This window comes from Taeniopygia guttata, chromosome 35 (assembly GCF_048771995.1).
Source record: "Taeniopygia guttata chromosome 35, bTaeGut7.mat, whole genome shotgun sequence".
In the NCBI taxonomy this organism is placed as follows: Eukaryota; Metazoa; Chordata; class Aves; order Passeriformes; family Estrildidae; genus Taeniopygia; species Taeniopygia guttata.
Genome location: NC_133060.1, coordinates 1,744,814 through 1,768,621, shown reverse-complemented (window position 1 = coordinate 1,768,621; position 23,808 = coordinate 1,744,814). Strand labels below are relative to the sequence as shown.

At 38.1% G+C, this 23,808-nt stretch overlaps 1 protein-coding gene across 1 annotated transcript in view; it reads right to left on the bottom strand.

Annotated features, from left to right (window-relative positions):
- BRD2 (bromodomain containing 2) overlaps nt 1-23,808 on the bottom strand; it is a 68,934-nt gene that overhangs the window by 37,503 nt on the left and 7,623 nt on the right. Inside the window, exons 2-4 of the mRNA XM_072921222.1 lie at nt 11,398-11,698; nt 4,972-5,109; nt 1,171-1,312 (exon numbers count right to left, since the gene is read on the bottom strand). Of these exons, the coding sequence (XP_072777323.1) occupies nt 1,171-1,312; nt 4,972-5,109; nt 11,398-11,698 (581 nt within the window). The remainder of the gene's footprint in view (nt 1-1,170; nt 1,313-4,971; nt 5,110-11,397; nt 11,699-23,808) is intronic.

The following is a 23,808-nucleotide window of genomic DNA, read 5'->3' as shown; positions in this document are numbered from 1 at the left end:
TGCCCCTTTCTTGTGGCTGTTCTGCTTTTACCCCAAAATTTGACATTTTTTCCCCCAAAATTAATGGTTTTTTGCCCAAAATTCATGGTTTTTTTCCCAAAATTTTGGGTTTTTTCCCAAAATCCCATTTTTTCACCCCAAAATCCCACCTGCAGCTGATCTGCCCCTTTCTTGTGGCTGTTCTGCTTTTACCCCAAAATTTGACATTTTTTCCCTCAAAATTAATGTTTTTTCCCCCAAATTTTGTGGTTTTTTTCCCGAAATTTCGGGGTTTTTTCCCAAAATCCCATTTTTTCACCCCAAAATCCCACCTGCAGTTGATCTGCCCCTTTCTTGTGGCTGTTCTGCTTTTACCCCAAAATTTGACATTTTTTCCCCCAAAATTCATGTTTTTTCCCCAAAATTTTGCGTTTTTTTCCCAAAATTTCGGGGTTTTTTCCCAAAATCCCATTTTTTCACCCCAAAATCCCACCTGCAGCCCGAGCTGCTCCTTTTTTGTGGCTGTTTTTGCTGCTTTTACCCCAAAATTTGACATTTTTTCCCTCAAAATTCATGTTTTTTCCCCAAAATTTTGGGTTTTTTTCCCAAAATTTTGTGTTTTTTCCCAAAATCCCATTTTTTCACCCCAAAATCCCACCTGCAGCTGATCTGCCCCTTTCTTGTGGCTGTTCTGCTTTTACCCCAAAATTTGACATTTTTTCTCCCAAAATTTGACATTTTTTCCCTCAAAATTCATGGTTTTTCCCCAAAATTTTCCGGTTTTTTCCCAAAATTTTGGTTTTTTTTCCCAAAATCCCATTTTTTCACCCCAAAATCCCACCTACAGCTGAGCTGCCCCTTTCTAGTGGCTGTTCTGCTTTTACCCCAAAATTTGATATTTTTTCCCCCAAAATTCATGTTTTTTGCCCAAAATTTTGCGTTTTTTTCCCAAAATTTTGTGTTTTTTCCCAAAATCCCATTTTTTCACCCCAAAATCCCACCTGCAGCCCGAGCTGCTCCTTTTTTGTGGCTGTTTTTGCCCAGGGGCAGCAGCAGCTCCTGCCGCTTTTACCCCAAAAATTGACATTTTTTTCCCCCAAAATTCATGTTTTTTGCCCAAAATTTTGCGGTTTTTTCCCAAAATTTTGGGGTTTTTTCCCAAAATCCCATTTTTTCACCCCAAAATCCCACCTGCAGCCCGGGCTGCTCCTTTTTTGTGGCTGTTTTTGGCCAGGGGCAGCAGCAGCTCCTGTTCCTCGGGCGGCATCTGAGCCACTTTCTGCAGGAAAAGCTTCTCCAGCGTCTGCGCCATCAGCACGATGTCGTCCGTGGGCTAAAAAATGGGGAAAAATCGTAAAAAATTGGGAAAAAATGAGAATTATCAATGTTGAAATATGGGTAAAGTGACTGGGAATTTTTGGGAATTTTTGGGAATTTTTGGGAATTTTTTGGAATTTTTTGGAATTTTTTTTCTGGTTTTTTTCTGATTTTTTTCTGATTTTTTTCCTATTTTTTTCAGAATTTTTCTGGATTTTTTTCTAAGTTTCTTGGATTTTTTCTTAATTTTTACGGTTTTTTGGGAATTTTTAAATTATTTTGGGAATTTTTTCTCAATTTTTTTCTCACTTTTTTGCATATCAAAAATTTTTTTTTTATATTTCTCTTTTTGACTTCTGCGCCACGATGTCGTCCGTGGGCTAAAAAAATGGGGGAATATCGTAAAAAAATGGGAAAAAATGGGAATTATCCATGAGAAAACACGGGAAAAGTGTCTGGAAATTTTTGGGAATTTTTTGGGATTTTTTAGAATTTTTTTCTGATTTTTTTCTGAATTTTTTTCAATTTTTTCAGATTTTTTTCTGGATTTTTTTCTCATTTTCTTGGATTTTTAATGGGATTTTTTTTTAATTTTTAGGGGGTTTTTTGGGATTTTTAAAAATTATTTTGGGAATTTTTTCTCAATTTTTTTCTCTCTTTTTTGGATATCAAAAATTTTTCTTTTAGATTTTTTTGACTTCTGTGCCATCAGCACGATGTCATCCGTGGGCTAAAAAATGGGGAAAAATCGTGAAAAAATGGGAAAAAATGGGAATTATCCATGGGAAAATACGGGAAAAGTGACTGGGAATTTTTGGGAATTTTTGGGAATTTTTTGGAATTCTTTTAGAATTTTTTTCTGATGTTTTTCTGATTTTTTTTCGATTTTTTCAGATTTTTTTCTGGATTTTTTTCTAAGTTTCTTGGACTTTTCAATAGGATTTTTTCTTAATTTTTAGTGTTTTTTGGGATTTTTAAAAAATTATTTGGGGAATTTTTTCTCAATTTTTTTCTCACTTTTTTGGATATCAAAAATTTTTCTTTGATATTTCTTTTTTTGAATTCTGCGCCACGATGTCATCTGTGGGCTAAAAAAAATGGGGGAAAATCGTAAAAAAATGGGAAAAAATTGGAATTATCCATGGGAAAATACGGGAAAAGTGTCTGGGAAATTTTGGGAATTTTTTGGAATTTTTTGGAATTTTTTTCTGGTTTTTTTTCTGATTTTTTTTCGATTTTTTTCAGATTTTTTTCAGGATTTTTTTTCTCAATTTCTTGGATTTTTAATGGGATTTTTTCTTAATTTTTAGGGTTTTTTGGGAATTTTTTCTCAATTTTTTTCTCTCTTTTTTGGGTATCAAAATTTTTTCTTTTAGATTTTTTTGACTTCTGCACCATCAGCACGATGTCATCTGTGGGCTAAAAAATGGGGAAAAAACGTTAAAAAATGGGAAAAAATGGGAATTATCAATGTTGAAATATGGGTAAAGTGTCTGGGAAATTTTGGGAATTTTTTGGGAATTTTTGGGAATTTTTTTCCGATTTTTTTCCGATTTTTTTCTGATTTTTTTCTGATTTTTTTCTGATTTTTTTTCAATTTTTTTCAGAATTTTTCTGGATTTTTTTCTCAGTTTCTTGGATTTTTAATGGGATTTTTTCTTAATTTTTAGGGGTTTTTTTGGGATTTTTTATAAATTATTTTGGGAATTTTTCTCAATATTTTTCGCACTTTTTTGCATATCAAAAAATTTTTCTTTTATATTTCTTTTTTTGACTTCTGCGCCACGATGTCATTCGTGGGCTAAAAAAATGGGGAAAAATCGTAAAAAAATGGGAAAAAATGGGAATTATCCATGGGAAAACACGGGAAAAGTGTCTGGGAATTTTTGGGAATTTTTTAGCATTTTTTTAGCATTTTTTTCTGATTTTTTTCTGATTTTTTTCTGATTTTTTTCTGAATTTTTCTGGATTTTTTTCTAAGTTTCTTGGATTTTTTAATAGGATTTTTTCTTAATTTTTAGGGTTTTTTTTGGGATTTTTTTGGGTTAAAAAAATGGGGCAAAATCTTAAAAAAAAGGGAAAAAATGGGAATTATCCATGGGAAAACACGGGAAAAGTGTCTGGGAAATTTTGGTAATTTTTTTTGAATTTTTTTCTGGTTTTTTTCTGATTTTTTTACTGAATTTTTTCAGATTTTTTCTGGATTTTTTCTCAGTTTCTTGGATTTTTAATGGGATTTTTTCTTAATTTTTAGGGTTTTTTGGGATTTTTTAAAATTATTTTGGGAACTTTTTCTCAATTTTTTTTCTCAATTTTTTTTCACATTTTTGGATATCAAAAATTTTTCTTTTATATTTTTTTTTTGACTTTTGCACCACGACGTCATCCGTGGGCTAAAAAAATGTATTTTTTGTCATTTTGGGGTGTATTTTTGGGTGATTTTTGGATGATTTTTTGGCTGATTTTTGGGTAGTTTTTGGGTGTATTTTCAGGTTATTTTTGGATGATTTTTGGGTAATTTTTGTGTGTATTTTTTGTGATTTTGGGGTGTATTTTTGGGTAGATTTTGGGTGGGTTTAGGTGTATTTTTGGGTGATTTTTGGATGATTTTTTGGCTCATTTTTGGGGAGTTTTTGGGTGTATTTTCAGGTTATTTTGGGGTGATTTTTGTGTTATTTTTGAGTGGATTTTTGGGTGTATTTTTGGCTGTTTTTGTGCGATTTTTGGCCAATTTTTGGGTGTATTATTTTGCGATTTTTGGCTGCAATTTTCTGTGGTTTTTGGATGATATTTGGGTGTATTTTTTGGTAATTTTTTTGCTATTTTTGGGTGATTTTTGTGTTATTTTTGAGTGGATTTTTGGGTGTATTTTTGGCTGATTCTGTGCGATTTTTGGCCAATTTTTGGGTGTATTATTTTGCGATTTTTGGCTGCAATTTTGTGTGTTTTTTGGATGATATTTGGGTGTATTTTTTGGTAATTTTTTTGCTATTTTGGGGTGATTTTTGGGTGATTTTTGATGTATTTTTGCGTAATTTTTGGCCGTTTTTGCGCCGTTTTCGATGGAATTTTTTTGTGCATGTTTTGTGTGATTTTTGGGTTGTTTTTCTGCGTTTTTGGTGCATTTTTTTACCTTGTTGTAGATGTAGCAGTTGGTGAACGCGGGGTTGATATTTTAATGTCATTTTTGGGTGACTTTTTTAGTACATTTGGGATGATTTTTGGGTAATTTTTGTGTGTATTTTTTGTTATTTTGGGTGTATTTTTGGGTAGATTTTGGGTGGGTTTAGGTGTATTTTTGGGTTATTTTTGGATGATTTTTTGGCTTGTTTTTGGGTGTATTTTCAGGTTATTTTTGGGTGATTTTTGTGGGTTTTTTGAGTGGATTTTTGGGTTTATTTTTGGGTGTATTTTTGGCTGTTTTTGTGCGATTTTTGGCCATTTTTTGGGTGTATTATTTTGCGATTTTTGGCTGAAATTTTGTGTGTTTTTTTGATGATATTTGGGTGTATTTTTTGGTAATTTTTTTTCTATTTTTGGGTGTATTTTTGGCGTATTTTTGCGTAATTTTTGGCCGTTTTTGGGTATTTTTGTGCCGTTTTCGATGGAATTTTTTTGTGCATGTTCTGTGTGATTTTTGGGTTGTTTTTCTGCATTTTTGGTGCATTTTTTTACCTTGTTGTAGATGTAGCAGTTGGTGAACATGGTGTTGAAGTCCTGCATGCACTCAGCTGCCCCCCAGTAATAATTATTCTCCAGACGCCGCTTGATGGTGCCCATGTCCATGGGCTGCTTGATGATCTTGTGATAATCCTGAATTTTGGGGCGAAAAAACACAATTTTGGGGCTCAGCAGACAGAAAAAGGCAAAAAAAAACATAAAGAAAGGATGGGGGGAAAAAATCGGGAATTTTGGGGGGTTTTGGTAGATTTTGGGGGGATTTTTTGGGAAATTCTTGAGGGGATTTTGAGAGGGTTTTGTTGGGATTTTGGGGGGATTTTGGTGGAAATTTGGGGGATTTTGGGGGGATTTTGAGAGGATTTTGGGGGGTTTTGGGGGGATTTTAGGGGGAATTTTGGGGGGAATTTTGGGGGGAATTTTGGGGGGAATTTTAGTGGATTTTTGGTGGGATTTTGGTGGGATTTTGAGGGGGTTTTTGTGGATTTTTGGTGGGATTTTGATGGAATTTTGGGGGGTTTTGGAAAGATTTTGGGGGGATTTTGGTGGAATTTTGAGGGGGTTTTGTGGGATTTTGGCGGAATTTCAGTGGATTTTTGGAGGGATTTTGGTGGAATTTTGGGGGGATTTTTGGGAAATTCTTGAGGGGATTTTGAGAGGGTTTTGTTGGGATTTTGGGGGGATTTTGGGGGAAATTTGGGGGATTTTGGGGGGATTTTGAGAGGGTTTTGAGGGATTTTGGGGGGATTTTGAGAGGATTTTAGGGGGGTTTTGGGGGGAATTTTAGTGGATTTTTGGTGGGATTTTGGTGGGATTTTGGTGTATTTTTGTGGATTTTTGGTGGGATTTTGATGGAATTTTGGGTGGTTTTGGGGAGATTTTGGGGGGATTTTGGTGGGATTTTGAGGGGGTTTTGTGGGATTTTGGTGGAATTTCAGTGGATTTTTGGTGGGATTTTGATGGAATTTTGGGGAGATTTTGGGGGGATTTTGATGGAAATTTGGGGGAATTTTGGGGGGATTTTGGTGGAATTTTGGGGAGATTTTGGTGGAATTTTGGGGAGATTTTGGGGGGATTTTGGTGGAATTTTGGGGGGATTTTTTGGAAATTCTGAGGGGATTTTGAGAGGGTTTTGTTGGGATTTTGGGGGGATTTTGGTGGAAATTTGGGGAATTTGGTGGGATTTTGGGTGGTTTGGGGGAGATTTTGGGGGGATTTTGGGGGGATTTTGGGGGAAATTTTAGTGGATTTTTGGTGGGATTTTGGTGTAATTTTGGTGTATTTTTGTGAATTTTTGGTGTGATTTTGATGGAATTTTGGGGTGGTTTTGGAGAGATTTTGGGGGGATTTTGGTGGAATTTTGGTGTATTTTTGTGGATTTTTGGTGGGATTTTGATGGAATTTTGGGGGGTTTTGGGGAGATTTTGGGGAGATTTTGGTGGAATTTTGGTGAAATTTTGGGGGAATTTTGGGGGGATTTTGATGGGATTTTGATGGAATTTTGGGGGAATTTTGGTGGGATTTTGGTGGGATTTTGGGGAGATTTTGGGGGGATTTTGGTGGAATTTAGGGAGATTTTAGGGGGATTTTGGTGGAATTTTGGTGGGATTTTGATGGAATTTTGGGGGTTTTGGTGGAATTTTGGGGAGATTTTGGGGAGATTTTGGTGGGATTTTGATGGAATTTTGGGGGGATTTTGGAGGGTTTTGGGGAGGTTTTGGTGGAATTTTGGGGGGATTTTGGGGGGATTTTGGGGGTTTGGGAGGGAAATTTCAGGGGGGATTTTGGGGAAATTGAAGTGGAATTTAAGCCAAGCCTAGGAGGAATTAAAAGGAAATTTAAGTAGAATTTAAGCAAAACTTAAAAGAAGAATTAAAGACAAATTGAAGTGGAATTTAAAATAAACTTAGAGGGGAATTAAAGGCAAATTGAAGTGGAATTTAAGCTAAGCCCCAAAATTAATCTTAGGATCACCCCAAAACTGATTTTAAGATCAGTTTTAAAACAGTTTTAAGATCATTTTAAGCTGAGTTTAAGATCATCCCAAAACTAATTTTAAGATCGGTTTTAAAACACTTTTAGGATTGTTTTAAGCTGAGTTTAAGATCACCCCAAAACTGATTTTAAGATCATCTTTAAAATAGTTTTAGGATCATTTTAAACTGAGTTTAAGATCACCCCAAAACTGATTTTAAGATCACTTTTAGAACAGTTTTAGGATCGTTTTAAGCCAAGTTTAGGATCACCCCAAAACTGATTTTAGGAACATCCTGAAACCAATTTTAAGATCAGGTTTAACTCAGTTTTAGCATCATTTTAAGCTGAGTTTAGGATCACCCCAAAACTGATTTTAAGATCACTTTTAGAACAGTTTTAGGATCGTTTTAAGCCGAGTTTAAGATTAACACAAAACTGATTTTAAGATCACCTTTAAAACAGTTTTAGGATCATTTTAAGCTGAGTTTAAGATCACCCCAAAACCGATTTTAAGATCACTTTTAGAACAGTTTTAGGCTCATTTTAAGCCGAGTTTAACATAATCCTAAACTTAATCTCAGGACTAAAAAGGAGACAAATTTAGAACTGGGAACTGAGCCTGAGAGGGACGAAAATTTAAGCTCAGAACCCAAAAAAACCCCAAAAAAAACCCTTAAAAAATTCAAAAAAAAATTAACAAAACCGCGCCTAACTCATGGGTAAGCCCAGCTTAACTCCTTCAATTAATATTACCAATATCTTTAAATTAAGTTTAGGATCAGCACAAAATTTGTATTAAAATCACCTTTAAATTAAGATTAGGATCGTTTTGAGCTGAGTTTAGGATCACCCCAAAACTGATTTCAGGATCATCCTGAAACCAATTTTAAGATTGGGTTTAACTCAGTTTAGGATCATTTTGAGCTGAGTTTAGGATCACCACAGAATTAATTTTAGGATCACCCCAAAACTGATTTTAAGATCACTTTTAGAACAGTTTTAGGATCATTTTAAACTGAGTTTAGGATCACCCCAAAACTGATTTTAAGATCGGTTTTAAAACAGTTTTAGGACCGTTTTAAGCCCAGCTTAGCATCATACTAAACTTAATCTCAGGCCTAAACAAGGAAAGAAATTTAGAACTGGCACCTGATCCTGAAAGGAACAAAATTTAAGCTCAGAACCCAAAAAAAAACCTTAAAAAATTCAAAAAAAAAGTTCAAAAACCCGCGCCTAACTCACGGGTAAGCCCAGCTTAACTCCTTGAATTAAGTTTAGCAACACCAAATTCATTTCAGGATCACCCCAAAACCAATTTTAAGATCACCTTTAAATCAGTTCTAGGCTCATTTTAAACTGAGTTTAGGATCACCCCAAAACTGATTTTAAGATCGGTTTTAAAACACTTTTAGGACCGTTTTAAGCCAAGCTTAGCGTCATCCTAAACTCAATCTCAAGACTAAACGAAGACACAATTTTGCAACTGGCACCTGAGCCTGAAAGGAACAAAATTTAAGCTCAGAACCCAAAAAAAACCCCGAAAAAACCCTTAAAAAATAAAAAAACCCGAGCCTAACTCACGGGCAAGCCCAGCTTAACTATTTTACTTAATATTAGCAATACCTTTAAATTAAGTTTAGGATCAGCACAAAATTTGTATTAAAATCACTTTTAAATTAAGATTAGGATCATTTTGAGCTGAGTTTAGGATCACCCCAAAACTGTTTTCAGGATCATCCTGAAACCAGTTTTAAGATCGGGTTTAACTCAGTTTAGGATCATTTTAAACTGAGTTTAGGATCACCTCAAAACTGATTTTAAGATCGCTTTTAGAACAGTTTTAGGATCGTTTTAAGACAAGTTTAGGATTAACACAAAACTGATTTTAAGATCACTTTTAAAACAGTTTTAGGCTCATTTTAAACTGAGTTTAGGATCACCCCAAAACTGATTTTAAGATCACTTTTAGAACAGTTTTAGGCTCATTTTAAGCCGAGTTTAAGATCACCCCAAAACTGATTTTAAGATCACTTTTAGAACAGTTTTAGGATCATTTTAAGCCGAGTTTAAGATCACCCCAAAACTGATTTTAAGATCACTTTTAGAACAGTTTTAGGCTCATTTTAAGCTGAGTTTAACATCATCCCAAACTTAATCTCAGGACTAAACAAGGAGACAAATTTAGAACTGACACCTGATCCTGAGAGGAACAAAAATTTACGCTTAGAACCCAAAAAAAACCCTTAAAAGATTCAAAAAAAATTATTAAAACCGCGCCTAACTCACGGGTAAGCCCAGCTTAACTCCTTGAATTAAGATTAGCAACGCCTTTAAGTTAAGTTTAGGATCATTTTAAGCCGAGTTTAAGATTAACACAAAACTGATTTTAAGACTGCTTTTAAGCTCATTTTAAGCTGAGTTTAAGATCACCTCAAAACTGATTTTAAGATCACTTTTAAAACACTTTTAGGACCGTTTTAAGCCAAGCTTAGCGTCATCCTAAACTTAATCTCAGGACTAAGCAAGGAGACAAATTTAGAACTGGGAACTGAGCCTGAGAGGGACGAAAATTTGAGCTCAGAACCCAAAAAAAACCCCCAAAAAAAACCCTTAAAAAATTCAAAAAACTGCGCCTAACTCACGGGTAAGCCCAGCTTAAATCCTTGAATTAAGATTAGCAACACCAAATTCATTTCAGGATCATCCCGAAACCAATTTTAAGATCAGGTTTAAATCACTTTAGGATCATTTTGAGCTGAGTTTAGGATCACCCCAAAACTGATTTTAAGATCAGGTTTAAATCAGATTAGGATCATTTTGAGCTGAGTTTAGGATCACCCCAAAACTGATTTTAAGATCGCTTTTAGAACAGTTTTTGCATCATTTTAAGCTGAGTTTAGGATCACCCCAAAACTGATTTTAAGATCAGTTTTAGGCTCATTTTAAGCCGAGTTTAATTTCATCCTAAACTTAATGTCAGGACTAAACAAGGAGACAAATTTAGAACTGGGAACTGAGCCTGAGAGGGACGAAAATTTAAGCTTAGAACCCAAAAAAAACCCAAAAAAACCCTTAAAAATTTTTAAAAAACTTATTAAACCCGCGCCTAACTCACGGGCAAGCCCAGCTTAACTCCTTGAATTAAGATTAGCAACACCAAATTCATTTCAGGATCATCCCGAAACCAATTTTAAGATCAGGTTTAAATCACTTTAGGATCATTTTAAGCCGAGTTTAGGATCACCCCAAAACTGATTTTAAGATCGCTTTTAGAACAGTTTTAGGCTCATTTTAAGCCGAGTTTAGCATCATCCTAAATTTAATCTCAGGACTAAACAAGGAGACAAATTTAGAACTGGCACCTGAGCCTGAGAGGGACGAAAATTTAAGCTTAAAACCCAAAAAAAGCCCCAAAAAACCCCTTAAAAAATTTAAAAAAACCGCGCCTAACTCACGGGTAAGTCCAGCTTAACTCTTTTACTTAATATTACCAATACCTTTAAATTAAGTTTAGGATCAGCACAAAATTTGTATTAAAATCACCTTTAAATTAAGATTAGGATAATTTTGAGCTGAGTTTGGGATCACCCCAAAACTGATTTTAGGAACATCCTGAAACCAATTTTAAGATCAGGTTTACATCACTTTTAGCATCATTTTAAGCTGAGTTTAGGATCACCCCAAAACTGATTTTAAGATCGCTTTTAAAACAGTTTTAGGACCGTTTTAAGCCCAGCTTAGCATCATCCTAAACTTAATCTCAGCACTAAAAAGGAGACAAATTTAGAACTGGCACCTGATCCTGAAAGGAACAAAATTTAAGCTCAGAACCCAAAAAAAACCCCAAAAAAACCCTTAAAAAATTCAAAAAAAATTCTTAAAACCGCGCCTAACTCACGGGTAAGCCCAGCTTAACTCCTTGAATTAAGCTTAGCAACGCATTTAAGTTTAGGATCATTTTGAGCTGAGTTTAGGATCACCCCAAAACTGATTTTAAGATTGCTTTTAGAACAGTTTTAGGATCATTTTAAGCCAAATTTAGGATCACCCCAAAACTGATTTTAGGAACATCCTGAAGTGAATTTTAAGATCGGGTTTAACTGAGTTTAGGATCATTTTGAGCTGAGTTTAGGATCACCCCAAAACTGATTTTAGGAACATCCTGAAATGAATTTTAAAATCGGGTTTAACTGAGTTTAGGATCACCCCAAAACTGATTTTAAGATCGCTTTTAGAACAGTTTTAGGCTCATTTTAAGCTCAGTTTAACATCATCCTAAACTTAATGTCAGGCCTAAACAAGGAGACAATTTTGCAAATGGCACCTGAACCTGAGACGGACGAAAATTTACGCTCAGAACCCAAAAAAACCCCAAAAAAACCCTTAAAAATTAAAAAAAACCCCAAGAAAACCCTTAAAAAATTCTTAAAACCACGCCTAACTCACGGGCAAGCCCAGCTTAACGGCGTCCACGGGCTGGCGGAAGGGCCAGGCGAACTGGTGCTTCCAGAGCGCCTTCATCACCACCTTGTGCAGGTACTGGAGCTGGTTGGTGACCCGGCCGGGCTTTTTGGGGTTGGACACCTCGGGAGGAGGCGGGTTGGTCTGAGGAGCCGCCAGAGAAGCCACCGAGGCCATGGTGGGGCTCTCGAAGCCCTCGTAGAGCAGCGACGGTTTGCGGATGCGTTTTCCCGGCGTTGGGTCGGTGCTCAGAGGCATCAGGGCGGCGTTGCCCTCGCCCAAAAGCCTGGAAAAAACGGGGGTTAAGGGTTAAAAATAGAGTTTGTGGGAGAAATTTGTGGGAATTGAGGTGAAAATCGGTGTTAAAATAGGTTTGAAATGTTAAAACTGGTCCTAAATCCACAATTCTACTGCTAAAACCGATCCTAAACCACAATTCTGCTCCCAAAACCAGTCCTAAATCTGCAATTCCACTAAAACCGGTCTTAAATCTGCAATTCCGTGACTAAAACTGATCCTAACTGCTAAAACTGCTCCTAAATCCACAATTCCGCTGCCAAAACCGCTCCTAAATCTGGAATTCCACTAAAACCAGTCCTAAATCTGCAATCCTGCTAAAACCGATCCTAAATCTACAATTCCGCTGCTAAAACCGCTCCTAAATCCACAATTCTGCTCCCAAAACCAGTCCTAAATCTGCAATTCCACTAAAACCGGTCCTAAATCCACAATTCCACTAAAACCGGTCCTAAATCCAAAATTCTACTGCTAAAACTGATCCTAAATCCACAATTCTGCTCCCAAAACCAGTCCTAAATCTGCAATTCTGCTCCTAAATCCAATCCACAATCCCACTGCTAAAACCGGTCCTAAATCTGCAATTCCGCTGCTAAAACCGATCCTAAATCTGCAATTCCGTGACTAAAACCGCTCCTAAATCTGCAATTCTACTGCTAAAACCGATCCTAAACCAACCAGTCCTAAATCTGCAATTCCATGGCTAAAACCGGTCCTAAATCCAAAATTCCACTGCTAAAACCGATCCTAACTGCTAAAACTGCTCCTAAATCCAAAATTCTGCTCCCAAAACCAGTCCTAAATCTGCAATTCTGTTCCTAAATCCAATCCACAATCTCGCAATTCTGCCATTAAAACTGACCTGAAATCCACAATTCCGCTTCTAAAACCGCTCCTAAATAAGAAATTCCGCTCCTAAAACCGCCCCGAACTGCGGTGGCCAATTTGTGGCTGCCCTTGCCCAAAATCCTGGGGAAAATGGGAGTTAAAGGGTTAAAAATGAAGTTTGTGGGAGGAATTTTTGGGAATTGAGGTAAAAATCGCTGTTAGAACTGAGATTAACTATTAAAAATGCTCCTAAATCTGCAATTCTGCTGTTAAAACCGGTCCTAAATCTGCAATCCTGCTAAAACTGGTACTAAATCCAAAATTCCACAATTAAAACTGACCTTAAATCCACAATTCCGCTTCTAAAACCGGTCCTAAATCTGCAATCCTGCTAAAACCGATCCTAAATCCACAATTCTGCTCCCAAAACCGGTCCTAAATCTGCAATTCCATGGTTAAAACCGGTCCTAAATCTGGAATTCCGTGACTAAAACCGGTCCTAAATCCACAATTCTACTGCTAAAACTGATCCTAAATCCACAATTCTGCTCCCAAAACTGGTCCTAAATCTGCAATTCCACTAAAACCGCTCCTAAATCCACAATTCTACTACTAAAACCGATCCTAAATCTGCAATTCCACTAAAACCGGTCCTAAATCTGCAATCCTGCTAAAACCAGTACTAAATCCAAAATTCCACTGCTAAAACCGATCCTAACTGCTAAAACTGCTCCTAAATCCACAATTCCGCTGCTAAAACCGATCCTAAATTCGCAATTCTGCCATTAAAACTGACCTTAAATCCACAATTCCGCTTCTAAAACCGATCCTAAATCCAAAATTCCACTGCTAAAACCGATCCTAAATCCACAATTCTGCTCCCAAAACCAGTCCTAAATCTGCAATTCCACTAAAACCGCTCCTAAATCCAAAATTCCACTGCTAAAACCGCTCCTAAATCCACAATTCTGCTCCCAAAACCAGTCCTAAATCTGCAATTCCACTAAAACCAATCCTAAATCTGCAATTCCACTAAAACCGGTCCTAAATCTGCAATTCCACTAAAACCGGTCCTAAATCTGCAATCCTGCTAAAACCAATCCTAAATCCACAATTCTGCTCCCAAAACCAGTCCTAAATCTGCAATTCCACTAAAACCAGTCCTAAATCCACAATTCCGCTGCTAAAACCGATCCTAAATGAGAAATTCCGCTCCTAAAACCGCCCCGAACTGCGGCAGCCAATTTGTGGCTGCCCTCGCCCAAAATCCTGGGGAAAATGGGGGTTAAAGGGTTAAAAATAAAGTTTGTGGGAGAAATTTGTGGGAATTGAGGTAAAAATCGCTGTTAAAATAGGTTTGAGATGTTAAAACTGGTCCTAAATCCACAATTCTACTGCTAAAACTGATCCTAAATCTGCAATTCTGTTCCCAAAGCTGCTCCTAAATCCACAATCCCACTGCTAAAACCGATCCTAACTGCTAAAACTGCTCCTAAATCCACAATTCCGCTGCTAAAACCGATCCTAAATCCACAATTCTACTACTAAAACCGATCCTAAATCTGCAATTCCATGGCTTAAACCGGTCCTAAATCTGCAATCCTGCTAAAACCGCTCCTAAATCCACAATTCTGCTCCCAAAACCAGTCCTAAATATCCAATTCCACTAAAACCGGTCCTAAATCCACAATTCTGTTCCCAAATCCGGTCCTAAATCTGTAATTCCACTAAAACCGGTCCTAAATCCAACATTCTGCAATTAAAACCGCTCCTAAATCCACAATTCCACTTCTAAAACCGGTCCTAAATAAGAAATTCCGCTCCTAAAACCGCCCCGAACTGCGGCAGCCAATTTGTGGGTGCGCTCGCCCAAAATCCTGGGGAAATGGGAGGTGAAGGGTTAAAAATAGAGTTTGTGGGAGGAATTTGTGGGAATTGAGGGAAAAATCGGTGTTAAGATAGGTTTGAGATGTTAAAACTGGTCCTAAATCCACAATTCTACTGCTAAAACCGGTCCTAAACCACAATTCTCTTCCCAAAACCAGTCCTAAATCTGCAATTCCATGGCTAAAACCGGTCCTAAATCTGCAATCCTGCTAAAACCAGTACTAAATCCAAAATTCTGCCATTAAAACTGACCTTAAATCCACAATTCCGCTTCTAAAACCGATCCTAAATCCAAAATTCCGCTGCTAAAACCGCTCCTAAATCCACAATTCTGCTCCTAAATCCAATCCACAATCCCACTGCTAAAACCGATCCTAAATCCACAATTCTGCTCCCAAAACCGGTCCTAAATCTGCAATTCCACTAAAACCGGTCCTAAATCCAACATTCCGCAATTAAAACCGATCCTAAATCCACAATTCCGCTTCTAAAACTGATCCTAAATTCGCAATTCTGCCATTAAAACTGACCTGAAATCCACAATTCCGCTTCTAAAACCGCTCCTAAATCCACAATTCTGTTCCCAAAACCAGTCCTAAATCTGCAATTCCACTAAAACCGGTCCTAAATCCAAAATTCCACTGCTAAAACTGCTCCTAAATCCACAATTCTGCTGCTAAAACTGATCCTAAATTCGCAATTCTGCTGTTAAAACCGACCTTAAATCCACAATTCTACTGCTAAAACCGGTCCTAAATCTGCAATTCCACTAAAACCGATCCTAAATCTGCAATTCCATGGCTAAAACCGATCCTAAATCCAAAATTCTGTTCCCAAAACCGGTCCTAAGTCTGCAATTTCACTAAAACCGGTCCTAAATCTGCAATTCCATGGCTAAAACCAGTCCTAAATCTGCAATCCTGCTAAAACCGCTCCTAAATCCACAATTCTGCTCCTAAATCCAATCCACAATCCCACTGCTAAAACTGCTCCTAAATCCACAATTCTCTTCCCAAAACCGCTCCTAAATCCACAATTCTGCTCCCAAAACCAGTCCTAAATCTGCAATCCTGCTAAAACCGGTCCTAAATCTGCAATTCTACTGCTAAAACCAATCCTAACTGCTAAAACTGCTCCTAAATCCACAATTCTGCTCCCAAAACCAGTCCTAAATCTCCAATTCCACATCTAAAACCGGTCCTAAGTCTGCAATCCTGCTAAAACCGATCCTAAATCTGCAATTTCATGGCTAAAACCGCTCCTAAATCCACAATTCTGCTCCCAAAACCAGTCCTAAATCTGCAGTTCCACTAAAACCGCTCCTAAATCCAAAATTCCGCTGCTAAAACCGATCCTAACTGCTAAAACTGCTCCTAAATCCACAATTCTGCTGCTAAAACCTCTCCTAAATCCACAATTCTGCTCCCAAAACCAGTCCTGAATCTGCAATTCCACTAAAACTGGTCCTAAATCCGCAATTCTACTGCTAAAACCAGTCCTAAATCTGCAATCCTGCTAAAACCGGTACTAAATCCAAAATTCCACAATTAAAACTGACCTTAAATCCACAATTCCGCTTCTAAAACCGCTCCTAAATCCACAATTCCGCTGCTAAAACCGGTCCTAAATCTGCAATCCTGCTAAAACCGCTCCTAAATCCACAATTCTGCTCCCAAAACCAGTCCTAAATCTGCAATTCCACAGCTAAAACCGGTCCTAAATCTGCAATTCCGTGGCTAAAACCGATCCTAAATCCAAAATTCCACTAAAACCAGTCCTAAATCCAAAATTCCACTGCTAAAACTGATCCTAAATCTGCAATTCCACGGCTAAAACCGCTCCTAAATCCAAAATTCTACTGCTAAAACCGCTCCTAAATCCGCAATTCCGCTCCCAAAACCGATCCTAAATCTGCAATTCCAGAGCTAAAACCGGTCCTAAATCCACAATTCTGCTGCTAAAACTGATCCTAAATCTGCAATTCTGCTCCTAAATCCAATCCACAATTCCACTGCTAAAACCGATCCTAAATCCACAATTCTGCTCCCAAAACCGATCCTAAATCTGCAATTCCACTAAAACCGATCCTAAATCCACAATTCTGCTCCCAAAACCAGTCCTAAATCTGCAATTCCGCTGCTAAAACCGATCCTAACTGCTAAAACTGATCCTAAATCCACAATTCCGCTGTTAAAACCGCTCCTAAATCCACAATTCTGTTCCCAAAACCAGACCTAAATCTGCAATTCCACTAAAACCGGTCCTAAATCCAAAATTCCACTGCTAAAACCGATCCTAACTGCTAAAACTGCTCCTAAATCCACAATTCTGCTCCCAAAACCAGTCCTAAATCTGCAATTCCACTAAAACCAATCCTAAATCTGCAATTCCACTAAAACCGGTCCTAAATCCAAAATTCCACTGCTAAAACTGCTCCTAAATCCAAAATTCCACTGCTAAAACTGATCCTAACTGCTAAAACTGCTCCTAAATCCACAATTCCACTAAAACCAGTCCTAAATCTGCAATTCCGCAGCTGAAACCGATCCTAAATCTGCAATTCCACTAAAACCGATCCTAAACCACAATTCTGCTCCCAAAACCGGTCCTAAATCTGCAATTCCATGGCTAAAACCGATCCTAAATCCACAATTCTGCTCCCAAAACCGGTCCTAAATCTGCAATTCCACTAAAACCGCTCCTAAATCTGCAATTCCACTGCTAAAACCGCTCCTAAATTCGCAATTCTGCCATTAAAACTGACCTTAAATCCACAATTCCGCATCTAAAACCGATCCTAAATCTGCAATTCCACTGCTAAAACCGATCCTAAATCTGCAATCCTGCTAAAACCGCTCCTAAATCCAAAATTCCACTGCTAAAACCTATCCTAACTGCTAAAACTGCTCCTAAATCCACAATTCAACTGCTAAAACGGATCCTAACTGCTAAAACTGTACCTAAATCCACAATTCCGCTTCTAAAACCAGTCCTAAATCTGCAATTCCATTACTAAAACCGCTCCTAAATAAGAAATTCCGCTGCTAAAACCGCCCCAACTGCGGTAACCAATTTGTGGCTGCGCTCACCCAAAATCCTGGGGAAACGGGAGGTGAAGGGTTAAAAATAAAGTTTGTGGGAGAAATTTTTGGGAATTGAGGCAAAAATCGCTGTTAGAACTGAGCTTAACTATTAAAAATGCGCGTAAATCTGCAATTCTGCTGTTAAAACCGGTCCTAAATCCACAATTCTGCTCCTAAATCCAATCCACAATCCCACAATTAAAACTGCTCCTAAATCCACAATTCTCTTCCCAAAACCAGTCCTAAGTCTGCAATTCCATGGCTAAAACCGATCCTAAATCCACAATTCTGCTCCTAAATCCAATCCACAATCCCACTGCTAAAACCGCTCCTAAATCCACAATTCTGCTCCCAAAACCAGTCCTAAATCTGCAATTCCACTAAAACCAGTCCTAAATCTGCAATTGCACTAAAACTGCTCCTAAATCCACAATTCTGCTCCCAAAACCGGTCCTAAATCTGTAATCCTGCTAAAACCGGTCCTAAATCCGCAATTCCGCTGCTAAAACCAATCCTAAATCTGCAATTCCACTAAAACTGATCCTAAATCCACAATCCCACTGCTAAAACCGATCCTAAACCACAATTCTGCTCCCAAAACCGGTCCTAAATCTGCAATTGAACGGCTAAAACCGATCTTAAATCCAAAATTCCGCTGCTAAAACTGATCCTAAATTCGCAATTCTGACATTAAAACTGACCTGAAATCCACAATTCCACTGCTAAAACCGATCCTAAATCCACATTCCTGCTAAAACCGCTCCTAAATCCACAATTCTGCTGCTAAAACTGATCCTAAATCCACAATTCTGCTGCTAAATCCAATCCACAATCCCACAATTAAAACCGCTCCTAAATCCACAATTCTGCTCCCAAAACCGGTCCTAAATCCAAAATTCCACTGCTAAAACCGGTCCTAAATCCACAATTCTACTGCTAAAACTGATCCTAACTGCTAAAACCGATCCTAAATCCACAATTCTGTTCCCAAAACCACTCGTAAATCTGCAATTCCACAGCTAAAACCGATCCTAAATCTGCAATTCCACTAAAACCGATCCTAAATAAGAAATTCCGCTCCTAAAACCGCCCCAACTGCAGTAACCAATTTGTGGCTGCCCTTGCCCAAAATCCTGGAGAAAATGGGAATTGAAGGGTTAAAAATAAAGTTTGTCGGAGAAATTTTTGGGAATTGAGGGAAAAATCGCTGTTAGAACTGAGCTTAACTAGTAAAAATGCTCCTAAATCCACAATTCTGTTCCCAAAACCGATCCTAAATCTGCAATTCCATGGCTAAAACCGATCCTAAATCCAAAATTCCACTGCTAAAACCGATCCTAACGGCTAAAACTGCTCCTAAATCCACAATTCTGTTCCCAAAACCAGTCCTAAATCTGCAATTCCACTAAAACCGGTCCTAAATCTGCAATCCTGCTAAAACCGCTCCTAAATCCATAATTCTACTGCTAAATCCAATCCACAATCCCACAATTAAAACTGCTCCTAAATCCACAATTCTGCTCCCAAAACCGGTCCTAAATCTGCAATTCCACTAAAACCGGTCCTAAATCTGCAATTCCACTAAAACCGGTCCTAAATCTGCAATTCCGTGACTAAAACTGATCCTAAATCGACAATTCTGCTCCCAAAACCGATCCTAAATCTGCAATTCCACTAAAACTGGTCCTAAATCCACAATTCTGCTCCCAAAACCGGTCCTAAATCTGCAATCCTGCTAAAACCGCTCCTAAATCCACAATTCTGCTCCTAAATCCAATTCACAATCCCACTGCTAAAACTGATCCTAAATCCACAATTCTGCTCCCAAAACCAGTCCTAAATCTGCAATTCCACTAAAACCGCTCCTAAATCCAAAATTCCACTGCTAAAACTGATCCTAAATTCGCAATTCTGCCATTAAAACTGACCTGAAATCCACAATTCCGCTTCTAAAACCGATCCTAAATCTGCAATTCCACAGCTAAAACCGGTCCTAAATCTGCAATTCCACTAAAACCGGTCCTAAATGAGAAATTCCGCTAGTAAAACCGCCCCGAACTGCAGTAACCAATTTGTGGCTGCCCTTGCCCAAAATCCTGTGAAAATGGGAGGTGAAGGGTTAAAAATAAAGTTTATGGGAGAAATTTTTGGGAATTGAGGCAAAAATCGCTGTTAGAACTGAGTTTAACTATTAAAAATGCATGTAAATGTGCAATTCTGCTGTTAAAACCAATCCTAAATCTGCAATTCCGTGACTAAAACCGATCCTAAATCCAAAATTCTACTCCTAAATCCAATCCACAATCCCACTGCAAAAACTGATCCCAAATCCACAATTCTGCTCCCAAAACCACTCCTAAATCTGCAATTCCACTAAAACCGGTCCTAAATCCAAAATTCCACTGCTAAAACCAATCCTAACTGCTAAAACCGATCCTAAATCCACAATTCTGTTCCCAAAACCAGTCCTGAATCTGCAATTCCACTAAAACCAGTCCTAAATCCACAATTCCGCTTCTAAAACCGCTCCTAAATCTGCAATCCTGCTAAAACTGATCCTAAATCCACAATTCTGCTCCCAAAACCGGTCCTAAATCTAAAATTCCACTAAAACCGATCCTAAATCCACAATTCCGCTGCTAAAACTGCTCCTAAATCCACAATTCCGCTGCTAAAACTGCTCCTAAATCCACAATTCTGTTCCCAAAACCGGTCCTAAATCTGCAATTCCGTGACTAAAACCGCTGCTAAATCCACAATTCTGCTCCCAAAACCAGTCCTAAATCTGCAATTCTACTGCTAAAACCGATCCTAAATCTGCAATTCCGTGACTAAAACCGATCCTAAATAAGAAATTTCGCTCCTAAAACCGCCCCGAACTGCGGTTGCCAATTTGTGGCTGCCCTCGCCCAAAATCCTGGAAAACGGGGGTTGAAGGGTTAAAAATGAAGTTTGTGGGAGGAATTTGTGGGAATTGAGGGAAAAATCGCTGTTAAAATAGGTTTGAGATGTTAAAACTGGTCCTAAATCCACAATTCCGCTGCTAAAACTGATCCTAAATCCACAATTCTGCTCCCAAAACCGGTCCTAAATCCACAATTCCACTAAAACCGGTCCTAAATCTGCAATTCTGCCATTAAAACTGACCTTAAATCCACAATTCCGCTTCTAAAACCGATCCTAAATCCACAATTCTGCTCCCAAAACCACTCCTAAATCTGTAATTCCACTAAAACCGGTCCTAAATCCAAAATTCCACTGCTAAAACCGATCCTAACTGCTAAAACTGCTCCTAAATCCACAATTCTGTTCCCAAAACTGATCCTAAATCTGCAATCCTGCTAAAACCGGTCCTAAATCTGCAATTCCGTGACTAAAACTGATCCTAAATCCACAATTCTACTGCTAAAACCGATCCTAAACCACAATTCTACTGCTAAAACTGATACTAAACAACAATTCTCTTCCCAAAACCAGTCCTAAATCTGCAATTCCACTAAAACCGGTCCTAAATTCAAAATTCCGCTGCTAAAACCGATCCTAAATCTGCAATTCTGCTAAAACCGATCCTAAATCTGCAATTCCACTAAAACCGATCCTAAATCCACAATTCTGCTCCTAAATCCAATCCACAATCCCACTGCTAAAACTGATCCTAAATTCACAATTCCGCTCCCAAAACCAGTCCTAAATCTGCAATTCCACTAAAACCGATCCTAAATCCAAAATTCCACTGCTAAAACCGATCCTAAATCTGCAATTCCATTTCTAAAACCGATCCTAAATAACAAATTCCGCTGCTAAAACCGGTCCTAACTGCTAAAACTGCTCCTAAATCCACAATTCTGCTCCCAAAACCAGTCCTGAATCTGCAATTCCACTAAAACCGCTCCTAAATCCACAATTCCACTGCTAAAACCGATCCTAAATCTGCAATTCCGTCACTAAAACCAGTCCTAAATCTGCAATTCCACTAAAACCGGTCCTAAATCCACAATTCCACTGCTAAAACCGCTCCTAAATCCACAATTCCACTGCTAAAACCGCTCCTAAATCCACAATTCTGCTCCCAAAACCGATCCTAAATCTGCAATTCCACTAAAACCGATCCTAAATCCACAATTCCACTGCTAAAACTGATCCTAAATCTGCAATCCTGCTAAAACCGCTCCTAAATCCACAATTCTGCTCCCAAAACCAGTCCTGAATCTGCAATTCCACTAAAACCGCTCCTAAATCTGCAATTCTGCTAAAACCGGTCCTAAATCTGCAATTCTGCTAAAACCGCTCCTAAATCCACAATTCTGCTGCTAAAACCGCTCCTAAATCCACAATTCTGCTCCCAAAACCAGTCCTAAATCTGCAATTCCACTAAAACCGGTCCTAAATCTGCAATTCCGTGACTAAAACTGCTCCTAAACCACAATTCTGCTCCCAAAACCAGTCCTAAATCTGCAATTCCGTCACTAAAACCGATCCTAAATAAGAAATTCCACTCCTAAAACCGCCCCCAACTGCGGTAACCAATTTGTGGCTGCCCTCGCCCAAAATCCAGTGAAAACGGGGGTTAAAGGGTTAAAAATAGAGTTTGTGGGAGAAATTTGTGGGAATTGAGGTAAAAATCGCTGTTAGAACTGAGCTTAACTAGTAAAAATGGTCGTAAATCCACAATTCTGCTGTTAAAACCGATCCTAAATCTGCAATTCCACTAAAACTGCTCCTAAATCCACAATTCTGCTCCCAAAACCGATCCTAAATCTGCAATTCTATGGCTAAAACCGATCCTAAATCCAAAATTCCGCTTCTAAAACCGATCCTAACTGCTAAAACTGATCCTAAATTCACAATTCTGCTCCCAAAACCAGTACTAAATCTGCAATTCCACAGCTAAAACCGATCCTAAATCTGCAATCCTGCTAAAACCAATCCTAAATCCAAAATTCTGCCATTAAAACTGACCTTAAATCCACAATTCCGCTTCTAAAACCGGTCCTAAATCTGCAATTCCGTGACTAAAACCGATCCTAAATCTGCAATCCTGCTAAAACCGATCCTAAATCTGCAATTCCGTGACTAAAACCGCTCCTAAATCCACAATTCCGCTGCTAAAACTGATCCTAACTGCTAAAACCGCTCCTAAATCCAAAATTCCGCTGCTAAAACCGCTCCTAAATCCACAATTCCGCTTCTAAAACCGGTCCTAAATCTGCAATTCCACTAAAACCGGTCCTAAATCCAAAATTCCACAATTAAAACTGCTCCTAAATCCACAATTCCACTGCTAAAACTGATCCTAAATTCGCAATTCTGCCATTAAAACTGACCTGAAATCCACAATTCCGCTTCTAAAACTGATCCTAAATCTGCAATTCCATGGCTAAAACCGGTCCTAAATCTGCAATTCCATTAAAACCGATCCTAAATCGGCAATTCCACTAAAACCGGTCCTAAATTCGCAATTCTGCCATTAAAACTGACCTTAAATCTGCAATTCCGTGACTAAAACCGATCCTAAATAAGAAATTCCGCTCCTAAAACCGCCCCGAACTGCGGCAGCCAATTTGTGGCTGCGCTCACCCAAAATCCTGGAAAAATGGGAGGTGAAGGGTTAAAAATGAAGTTTGTGGGAGAGATTTTTGGGAATTGGGGTAAAAATCGCTGTTAAAATAGGTTTGAGATGTTAAAACTGGTCCTAAATCCACAATTCTGCTCCCAAAACCAGTCCTAAATCTGCAATTCCACTAAAACCAGTCCTAAATCCACAATTCCGCTTCTAAAACCGATCCTAAATCTGCAATTCCACTAAAACCGGTCCTAAATCCAAAATTCCGCTGCTAAAACCGATCCTAACTGCTAAAACTGCTCCTAAATCCACAATTCTGCCCCGAAAATCCCCATTTTCCCGCTTTGCCTGAGGCACAAAATCCTGGAATTTTGGTCACAAAATCCTGGGAAATGTCATAAAAATTCCTGAAAATTTTGGCCGTGAAATTCTGGGAATCTCAGACAAAAATTCCCAAAAATTGTGGCCACAAAATTCTGGGAATGTCATAAAAATTCCCAAAAATTGCAGACATGAAACTCTGGAAACGTCATAAAAATTCCCAAAAATTTGGGCCATAAAATCTTGGGAATCTCAGACAAAAATTCCCAAAAATTTTGGTCATGAGATTCTGGGAATGTCATAAAAATTCCCAAAAATTGTGCCCATGAAATTCCAGGAATGTCATAAAAAATCCCCAAAATTTTGGCCATAAAATCTTGGGAATCTCACGCAAAAATTCCCGAAAATTTTGACCAT